This window comes from Danaus plexippus, chromosome 14 (genome assembly GCF_018135715.1).
Source record: "Danaus plexippus chromosome 14, MEX_DaPlex, whole genome shotgun sequence".
Lineage (NCBI taxonomy): Eukaryota > Metazoa > Arthropoda > Insecta > Lepidoptera > Nymphalidae > Danaus > Danaus plexippus.
The window spans coordinates 2,023,154-2,034,885 of NC_083546.1; the positions used below are offsets into that span (position 1 = coordinate 2,023,154).

The 11,732-nt window shown below is 29.6% G+C and overlaps 1 protein-coding gene across 1 annotated transcript in view; it reads right to left on the reverse strand.

Moving 5' to 3' along the window:
- Window positions 1–11,732, reverse strand: part of LOC116769813 (Kv channel-interacting protein 4-like) — a 105,706-nt gene extending 93,974 nt beyond the window's left edge. The window contains exons 1-2 of the mRNA XM_061522644.1: window positions 11,714–11,732; window positions 11,495–11,653 (exon numbers count right to left, since the gene is read on the reverse strand). Coding sequence (XP_061378628.1) covers window positions 11,495–11,653; window positions 11,714–11,732 — 178 coding nt within the window. The remainder of the gene's footprint in view (window positions 1–11,494; window positions 11,654–11,713) is intronic.

Below are 11,732 nucleotides of genomic sequence, written 5' to 3' on the forward strand. Positions count from 1 at the left end.
TGATATGGAAATACGTAATACAATTTGTCCTACTTTCATTAAATCAATATGTCGTTAGTATCAATATTGTATTAACTGGATTCGTTAAATATTAAATTATTTTAATTATTCCTGGTGGGAGATTAATTTCATCATGATATTATAAAATAAATTAAAGTTGTATGAAAAAATAAAATCTGAACACAATAAGACAATTTAAGGGATTTAAAGGCGAGCCCTTTGGTGTTTACATAAATTATGGGTCCCAAAATTGGGTTAAAGATATAACTTATTCACTAACCTCGCACCCGCGTACCACGTTAAGAGAACATGACTTTATAGAGTGTTTATTGAATTTACTTCCCAAGTTTGTGACACCAAACTATACTTCATTCTCGGTTTTTACATAAATCATATATATGTTATATTAATACAATCTTTATAAAATAACCATCATATATATTATAAGAAACTATTAACACGTAAAGAGGAAGGAATCTAGTTTTTATTAATTTTACATTCCACGTTTACATGAGAATATCAAACTAAATTTTGTTTAATTTGTTTCGGACAAAAATTAAATGAAGCGTTAAATTTGGGGCTCATAATAAGAGGTTTGGGGAGGATAGGGCTTTCACACAGAAATACTCGATCCCTTTTCAATAAGTAGTTAAAAGGTCGTCACTGGTCAAAATACAGAGTAATAAACTCTTCAGAGTTCAAGTAAGGTTGTAATTGCATCGATTGTTAAAAAGGCATGTAATAAGCGTTGGGTATCTGGAAATTGCTCTCCTGTGAGCAGTGTTGACTGGACCGTTTTAATTGCCTGTTTTACGAAGGCTATTCAACTCATGGTATATTTTAGCAACCCTTCCAATAATGTCTTAATTCTATGTCAGGTAATGGGATAACTATTTATCTTGTTACATTCTGTTAAAATATTAATTTCGTTAGTATTATTTAGACCATCCATTATATTAGATTAAAATTTAACCAATTACATTAACAGTCATTCAAACGACCAGTTTAATTAGTGAATTTACAAACTATCTATTATGGTTGGTTAAAATTAAATAACTCAATTTCTAACATAGCCTTTTTCATATCATAGTCGACTTGTTTTCTTTATATATACCGAAAATAAACTATGGAAATAATAAATTAAGCATGAAAAATGGTTTTAAATATTTATAATAGCGAAGAGAAGGACGTTGTGTGAAAAAATATAAAATGTGATCGAGATCGCGTCCGGATTTTTTGCCAGTCCATACCCCATATATTACGTCATCCATACTTTATAAGAGACACATTTCATTTTCAATCTGTTACAGAAGCTTGGTATAAATATTTAATACATAGGCTTTAGACTGTTTGTATGAATAATAGAATAAGAATAACATTCATTGTTGTTTTTAAAATGTCGTTTGTAAAAAGATAATTAGGATTATTTTTGTGCGTACATAAATATAAGTGTATCTCCGGAAGCAGGACAACTTAACATGACTAATACGTTAAGTTTGCGTGATCTATCATCACTATTCAACCTTTCCCTTGGGTTGATAAGCAGCCACTCCTTACAAGGTTTTTTGTACTTTAGTTTTCAAATATAGAACACGAATTGCTAAATGTGTTATGGTTTAGCTTATCCGCTAACATGTTACAAATATTAATATAATGCATGCTACGAAATTTATTTTTTTTCACCTAAAAATTTACAGATTGTCATGAATTGGCTAAGAATTAAGCAAGCGAGTTTCATCGCCTGTATTTACTGTAGCTATCTCATATAAATATACATATTAAAAAAAATTAATATCAGGTTATATTAATCCATTATACATGGTGCTAATATTTTTTATAACATACGTTTTGGCCAAAAAAAATTGTGTGAATTCACAACGCAACTTATAAGGAAGTACTACTCAACTTAAACGGAATTATTAGAAAAAAAAAAGGAAAAGACAACATTTTAAGTGCCAATAAATAAATAAAATGTTGTAAATAGTTTTACTTTATTTACTACACTAAAAGCTATAATAGATAAAGATAAAGCTAAAGATGTAGGTTGCCTCTCAAAAAGGTCGTGTCTAGGAAATGTCCAGTCATAAAAGAAAATAAAGCCAGAGAAACGTATTGCGTAAGCAAAAGGTCTATAAAATTTTGTGTGTTTGAGATAAAATAAATTTAGAATGAAGTGGCGTCACTCAAAACAATTAATTTCATACATTAAGTTTTATCTTATCTATTTATTACTTTCGGAATGAGAAAATTATATTATTAAAAATAAATATATGGAAATTCAAAAGGGATTTGAATTTGTCTATAAAGTACATTCATTTAATAAACTCGCTTTTTGTGCAATATTTGTATATGTGTGCAAATGAAGATAAATAAACAAATTATTAATTTAGTAAAAAGCGGTTTACATTTTTTATACACTTTTGAAGGTTGTAATAAATATATATTTTATTTTTGGCACTTTATTTTTAATAAATTTATTAAGATAAATGTATTTTAGTGCAGTCATACACCAAATTATGATTTTTTTGATGACATCAAATATGTTATGCGACTCATTTTTAACCAGCTTCCGAGCGCAGTGCAAAAAATGTTCAACATTTTTTTTTCAATCTATTTTCTGATGACTAAAGATTATGGCCAGCGACTAGCGAGCTTAAGATTAAAAGACGGAAATTGTTGTTTCGTATAATGTTCCGGAGAATAAACAAATAAAAATATATGGAGAATTAAGCTAGTGAAGGCATGAACATTATATCGGCAAAAGAAATTATATTGTAGCAACAATTTTTTTCTTAATATATTAAAGATTGAAGATACAGATTGGCCAGTGAGCTAGCGATTTTGCAATTAAGTATCGAAAATTAGTTTTTAGAAAATTATTAATAAATGTATAAATATATATAAGTATACAATTAAAAAATATTTTAAAGACAATCTAAGTTATATGTGGCATGAAAAGTATTTTTACTCCTTTGAAAAGTCAGTTACATTTTATAGTTCAAAAGCACGTCGGCTTATAAGAACACATTCACACGTAACAGCTTACGGGTAACTGTTATTGGTTTTAAGATGTCCCGTGAAACGATTTTCTCACTTTGCTGCTATAAGGCTTACAGTTGCTTAAATTCTGGAGGGGATTCTAAATCGTGCACTATATAATCTTTAATATAACCTGTGTATTTAAAAATATAATGAATTATTAATTCTTAACATAAAAAGTTTTAGTGGGAATGACTGATTCTTAAATAAGTAATCAGGCATTAGGTAAAGAAATAAAAATTTTAAAGTATGTATGTAAATTAAGACTTGTTATTTTTTATATTTTGATAAAAAATAATAATGTATGGTAAACAGAAAATGGACGAAATATTGTGCAAAAAAGTGCTGTTCAGTGTTTCGTGGGCAATATCTGGTATGATAACGACTGGCCAGCCAATAAATATAAAATATTGGTCAGAAAATTCATATAAAACAGTGATAATTGGATATGATATATATTGAACATATATCAAATCGTAGTGAAACACCGGGCCGTTAATTAACAATACTGATAAATTACTTTAAACCACTACTTCTACATAAGAACTTTAGATAACATTTTGCAAGAAAGTGACTAAACTGGGATTGGAAACTTCTACAGAGGACGTAATCTCTGAATCTTGTTTTAACTTGAGCACTTATCAGGTGTAATTATTAGCAACAAAATAATTAAAAACCAGTGAATTGGACCAGAAAAATGTTTTATTGCTTCTGATTCACTGAAAACTTTTTTCGTGTATTATATCAGAACGTTACCTACAATATAAAGAAATTATAGATAGTAATTAATGGTACATTTTTAGATTATAAAGTTGAAAATTTATGGAAATAATCCATTTATGTTGTAGCTTCCTACGCGATTCGTTGATTTAATTTGTCTCTGCTGTTTTATTTAAAGATCAATTAATGTTACGTTCTTACACTACTAAAATTATTTATGATATTCAAATATAGAAAATATTATAAAAGTATTTTGTCTCATAACAGACAAATCCACAAAGACGTTCATCTTATTTTTCAGATAAACTAGACACGAAAAGATTATGTGAACCTAAAAACTGTTTAGAAATAGACGTCACCTATCCCGACAGTTAGAAAATCGAAAAGACTTCTATGCAATGCAATCGTAACTTGTATCTTGTAACTGTCACAGAATTCAATTTAAAAACACTTACTTGCGATTTGTCTGAGCGCCGTCACGGCCGATCGAAGCGTGTTAAGCGTTCGACGTCTCAGATTCTTCTTGAAAGAAAAGTTCTCCATGTCAATATTTACAGACATTTCACTTTCCCGTATTGAATACCTTTTATGCGAGCAGTCGGGAGTACACTGATAAATGCACATCGGTCAGACCGATGTGATCAAGAATCATATCAAACAGAAATCCGTGGAGACTCTAGTTTATATTATTTGTTGCGTATAATAATGACTTTGATTTAATTTTTTATGCATATAGTTTAAATCCAAATCTATGAATATATAGAAATCCCTCTAATATTAAATATAAGTGTATAATATTGTAGTCAGTATAACTTGAACGACATTGATATTATATTCAACGTGTACCCTTTCTAAGGAATGGTCCCAAACAATTCACCAATAAGTATTCTTATCTGGACAACCATCTGGCGTTATAGCTGAAATAGTCGCCTCTGTAACGACGGTTCTTGGAACTTATATGCAAATATCGATATTGATATTCCTAGTAAATTCGAATTATGAATACTCAAACATGTACTCAGTTTGAGAATATGGGAAAGGACGATAGTATTTTATTACTTTGACAACACTGTTTTTATATTTTAAGTAAAAAATGTATAAATATTGAAAATTGTATATGCTATGGCAACTCCAATAATCTTGTTACGGAGAACAGTACTTGGCGAATTTAAGGCCTATTTACAATAGTTTGACGTTCTTGTATATGCTAGACGTTGTATAATAAACAATGTATCTATTCTTGGAAAGCAGCTGGTCTCAGGTTCATTAACGGAAAACGACCTCAGCTAGCCTTTGGATCATAACAATGCCGTTTCTAAATTTGTTTTATGATAATCTGGACGTTAGCGTTTCATTCAACACCCGCTCTCAAACAAACGTCTATCTTAGTACATAATTTCCAGAATACATTTCTATTGCTTTTAGTCATTTCAGAATATATTAAATGGAAACAACAAAAGTATGAAATATACCTTATATTTAAATATATATATGTTTTGTTAAAGTGTGCAGGAAAATAAAATAAAGGGTTAAAGCGTACCGATATATAAAAAAATATTAAAGACATAAAATTTAAATGAAACTAATATTTTTCGGATATACTACGCGTGCATTATTTTTGTAAAAAAAAAACATACTCCGACGTTTCGGTTACTTTTCAGCAACCGTGATCACGGGCAGACGAGATCTCGTAACCAATAAAGCACGCGTAGTATATCCGAATAATGTTAGTTGAATTTAAATGAATAAAACTCGCGAAAGTCTTAGAAATATATATTTTTTTAATAACGTCATTGTATTTCTCGATTAGTAAATACAAATGCAAGATACATTTCTGTAAGATTTTGAAATGAAGAAAACTACGAGAACAGCGGTAATAGAAGGGGTGATTAGAAACGAATGTAAAAAGGAAATGTATATATATTTTTAACTTTTGGTGCACTAGCTGAAAGAATTTAATACAGTAATTAATGTTTGGTAAGGTCATTACTTTCTCATACTTTCATGTGAAATGCTCTTTTTTTAATTACAAACATAATAATTAGTTGAGATACTTTAAATATGTCCGCTTGTCGCATGTTTTGACCATGTTTGGAAAATGTTTTTGATTTTGCGGATTTCTAAGTGATCTGAAAAAATAGGAGCTTTAAATTAACGGTATTTTTTTATGTATGTTCAAACTTAAGTGTTGTTAAGGAAATTCTTTAATTAAAAAAAATTCTTTACACATATTAATATGTAGTCGTAGATTTTGTTCGTTATCGGATTAAGGAATAGGACACGAGATAGGGTCCGCTCTAATTTGAACTACATTATAATCAAAACAAAGTTATTTTATTTGTCTTTCAAACCTTATTAAAATTATTTTTTACTTAATTCTTCAAAATATTTCCTAATTCATGCTCTAATTCCCTTTGCAAAGAATAAAAAATATACTTATCTTAAGTTTTAAATACATTTGTAAATATGACTACATTTTTTAAACTCATTAAAACTAAGACACCACAACACGATATGGAATAATTTAAAATTATTAATAGTATAATACTATAAATAGTATAATACTATAAATAGTATAATAGAATTCAAGAAAAAATTCGCTATGATAAGTTCCTAATCACAGTTTCCTTTCATATTCCCTAATATTTAAGGACGATATTGCTATAACAGAATAAGTGCTTTAAATATCTCATATCATAAGACCACCTGACGATTGTAATAAACAGCCGTCAATAATTATTCTTGTCGTAAATGCTATTTTGGAATATAAATACAGAAACACATTAAAGTTTCCGCTGTTGAGTCATGCGTGCAATGATCATTTATTTATTACTTACAATATTATTTCGACTTTTCGACTAACAAACGCTGTGGCCGTTCACGAATTGGTGAAGAGCGAGCTAACAATAAACATCAGTAATTATTTTAATTATTATTGACTTCGTTTTGTTACTTTTTGGCATTATTAAGAATCACAGCATCGTAAGCTCCATTAAATTTATGATAAATACTTCATCAGTTTTATGTCTGTGTAAGTAAAAACTAATAAAAAACGAAAAAAAATAAAGTACCTATGATTTTAAATCTCAATCGGATTATTTTATCGCTGTCAGATCGGAATTGGTAACAAGGGTAAGGATTTTGATAATACCCAATTAATATTGCTCTCATAGTCGTTTCTATACAAGCAATTACTGTTTGTAATTTTATAAACATTGATAACTATCGGCTCACACTGTAATTACTGTAAACGGATTGTATAATGTGTTGTTATCTTACACTAAGACAGTACGAGATTGACAAATAGGTAATGACACGGTTAAGGCTGTGTTTACATGAGCGACTAACATGGTAGTAGTTCGGTAGGTAGTTTAGTTTTGTGGAGATTTTCTTTGCTTCTTTTCCATTACGAGCTGGCTACTTCGTTTAATCTCAGCCAACTTACTTTAAAATAATTAGACCAAATAAACAAGGATTTATTTTTAGATTTGAAATATAATAAATTAAAAATATTTTAAATTTGATAAATATCAAGTGATATAATGTCTGTCAAATAGATTTGGATAATACTTTCTAAAGATATTTAGAATTATTTCCCATGCAATTGTAGATTTTTGTCTTATTGAAGTCGGTCATGTCATTTTTAAAGGCTTTATCGTAATAAAATATATACGAAGAGGGGTCAAGTAAAAACGGAGTACTTCTGTTAGTGTTTATGTTAGTCTTATTTTTTGATTCTTCATTAACGTAATTTACTTACATTGTTTTTAAAATAATTACCTGAACCGCGTGTATATGGCCATTATATATCACATTACTGAAGAGTGAGCTTGCCCTTAGTTTTATAGTATTGATTGTAAGGTAATTACAACATCTTGAATTGTTGTAGTGGATACTAACGGAGGTATGTCATTAATTTAGAACTATCCCTTGATCAACCTCTATGTGCGTGTTTCGGAGATGTTTACAAGTAATTTGTATGTATTTTCTCATACAAAGGATGAACTGTTTCTTAATAGTACCATTAAACTGTTTTTTCATTACATATCCTATAAAATATATATTAGTATGGTTAAAAATATGTTTGGAATTTTATTCTTTGCTTCATTTTTTTTTATAAATATTCAAAATATAATAATATACAATATTGAAAAAATATATCAATATTGTATATTATTATATTTAATAGTTATTGATAACGAGGTTATTTCTAAATATTTTCTTAAACTATTTTAGAAAAAGTTCGAAATATTAATTTTAATAGGTTGATTTTAATTCATATAAAAATTGTACATACAAAATGTATTTATTTTATTTACATGAAAGCATCTGTCTTTTCGGTTAGCGCTCATCCGTGCTTTGCGTAAACAAGGTTTACATTGAGTATAAAAATGATTATGTATCTGCAAGCTATGATCACGTAGTCCTCAGGGTAGGTCAAACTTTACGGTTTAAGGAGTGGGTTCTGATAATGAGACGTGACCTCAAAGCCGGCTTTTATTATCATATCTGACTTGATCCCAACGAATTTATTGTTATGAGGATCAGAGACTATGGCATTATTATGTTAATGATCTATACCTCACTCTTTTTAAATCTTAGCATACTTTCAGCTACCGAAAAATTTAAGGATTATTTAAGCTTCGATCTTATTACAATATGTACATATGTTCGTTACAATTTTTTTATATTTTCCTGTACGTGAATATTAAATTTTTTTTCAGTTAAAATACTTTAAACTTTTTGAAAACTATTATATTGAATGTGACAACTATTCGTACATAAAACTTCTAGTAATCGATAGCTTTTAAAATTTCATTAATTCCACAAAGTTAAAGTTAGGTGGGACGCAACGTTTGAGCGCGGCCTGCTACAAATTGTTCATCAAAATGTCTCGAATACGGAATTTAACCGTTAAAACTACAGTTTTATAAAGTTTCATTAATTTTATGTTTAACAAAATTTTGTCCCTCGGGAAACTTTCACATAACTTAAGCGTTGTTTGTTATGAGACAAATGAAATGAAATTAACTGGGAACATTGTTGCTTTGGATACTTTGTTATTTTAGATAAATGTGATTCAGATAACCAAAGACTGACAGTTTAGTTAACAAGTTAATGTAGTAAACAAATTTTTATTTACAAGATATCTTTTTATATGTACTAAACCTTTAACATTTAATAATGGGTCTATTTGATAACAATTACAACTCGAGGCACTTGTAACAAGAAAAGTTCAGTAAGAACTAAATTTAACTGTCACATTAACTTACGTAAAACGATGTTAATAGTAGATCTCGTGCAGCTCCAGATGTTATTAAAGAAACGAATGAACCGTTCCTTCAATGATGTGCTCGCTTTAGTAGACTCATCGTCGATGAATCTAACCTTTTTCTTCAGAACACTCCGCTTGCCATTCTTTTCAAAACTTTTACTATTTATACATGATTTTTGAACTATCACTTCGTTTGGGAACTCATTTCTTTGAACGACATTTTCACACACCGTATTAATCTTAATAGAATCATCATCACTATTCGATTTGATTTCATTTTTTGTCATTTGCTTACAGTCGACATTCAGTGGTCGAGTTTGTGCACTACTTATCTGTATCTGATTTTCAAACTCCGTGTTTGAACGGATTACAAAACTTGTAAGTATCACACTGACTATAGAATGTATTCACAACACAATGCGATACTGAGTGGTGTTATACTGTGACGCCGATAATTTGCGACTCGGCGACGCGTCTGCGACTTCTTGGCGTTGTTTCAAATGTCGACTTTTAGGGCACATTTAAATATGAACCAAATGAAGTTATTCGAAATGAAACGATCAGAACGCGTTACGATGCAGTTTTGTCATATCGATAATAAAGAAAAAAAATTTTTCTTTTATTTTAACAAAATTCCGTAAAACACAGAAAAAAAATATTTTTTTTCTTAAAATATATATGTATACATAGATATAAATAAACTAAACACAAAAGAACAAATCTAAATTAAATTATTTTTATAAAAAATATGTTGACTTATGATAAATTACGTATGTTTATTGAAATTAACAAATTAAAATGATAATGGATTTTATTGGTAAAAGATGTTTATTCTATACGAAGCATTAGTTTTAGCACTGGCAAAGAGGTCTGTTCTTATTCGGTGCTGGTTCTTATACTAAAATATTATAATTTTGCCTAATTTATATAATGAAGGCTATAAAGTGTAGTGCATAATTTCCAATCAAGCGAGCACAGTCCAAACATGACTCGGCGGCTGTTTATTATCATCTCAAAGGGTTTGTTTGCAAAATTTCGTAAAACACTGGCGCGGTTTTTGCCAGCTTCGTTTTCATGCATAATAATAGGTTCGTGCGGTGCTCTAAAGCAGTCACTGGATTAAAAAATATTTTAGCTTTAGTGAATTTTAGTTTTTTTTCATATTAATATTTTTAAAATAAACCGTCCATTATGGAAAGTATGATCGGGGTATTATAGAGTTAAATTGAATTTAAAATATTCTGAAATTTCTTTATCAAATTGTAAATTAAAAATGTATATATATAAAATAAGATGCTTTGAAAACTTCAACATTGCGCTATCTTATATTGAACACCAGTTTACGCAATTTATCACCGGTGGTGTCACAAGTTTCGCAAACTTCAAAAATTTTAATGTAGATAACGATCGAACCCTTTGGTTAGTATGTATAAATGTGCTTTACAAAACAGTCCTGTTAATGAAATGAAAATTTATTAATAAATTAATAATTAATAGAAGTTTATATATCTGTCTGCAAAATAATTTTAGATTTTATTTGTTAATGCAAGATGTAAGTTGTTCTGTCAAAACTTTTTGACACTGTGTTTTGTATATGTAAAGATAATGAAGAAGGTCATAAATAAAAAAACCTATAATGTAGCAACTGTAGTTATTCACCCTAAGCCCTTTCATAAAACATAAATAATGTGGTCGTATACTGCGTTATGAGCATGACCTGGGCTCACTATAGAATTGAGTATATTTTCATATTAGTTTTTATTGCGCTAGATAGTAATTACATTATGGTTCTGAGTACGTGTAATAATTCCATATTAAGCACATAATGTTTTTGAAATGGAAATAAGTCATTAAAAGCTTTAAGGGCGGTTGTTATTTATTCTGCTGTAAAAAAGTGCCGGTTCAAATGCACGTAATGACGTTTTAGACATGTTTATTTGAAAAAAACTACTTAGTATTCATTTCATAAATTATAAATTGTGGTAAATCCAGTTTATTATTTAGGCTAGATTGTTTCGATTGGATTAATGAGGATTTTCCTTATAAAAATATAATTATAATAAATTAGTAAACGCATATTTCATGTGAAATTTTTTATCATATTTTATCTTATGTAACGTCTCAAAGTAAATTAAAATAAACGGTACGCTGTGTAAAGTAAAATCGCTCACAATTTATAATCTAGAACGCCTGAAAGTTTCCCCTTAAATACATAGCAAGTCGATCGGAAAGCGAAGTTTAATGAAAATAAGGAATTTAAAACCATAATGCTGACAGAGTGCTTACTTATTTTGCTTTCGAAGCGAGATACTAAAGTTTACGTCCCCTGATAAAGGATTGTTCATTACTTTGGAAGCGATTTGACGTTTTGCTATTGCATACCAGCCTGAAGCAATGACTCCGTCAATATTATGTTTTCAGATAAAGTTCGATTAAAACAATGATTATAAAAAATATTACCTAGAGCAAACTTGACCCCGGTCCATGCGGTGCGGACATAGTGGAATAGTCGGCGGTAGAGGGGGCGGTGTCGTCTTCGTCGCGGCGCCTCCGCGTCGGGCGCGGGCGGAGCGCTCTCCTCGCCCGCGCCCGCTCGTCCCTCCACCGATGACGCCGTGGCTTATAGCACCCAGCTTTACCCGAAACGCTCACCTCCCTAATGTAACCGCATTACTTTACGCCACCCGGTCGCATGCAT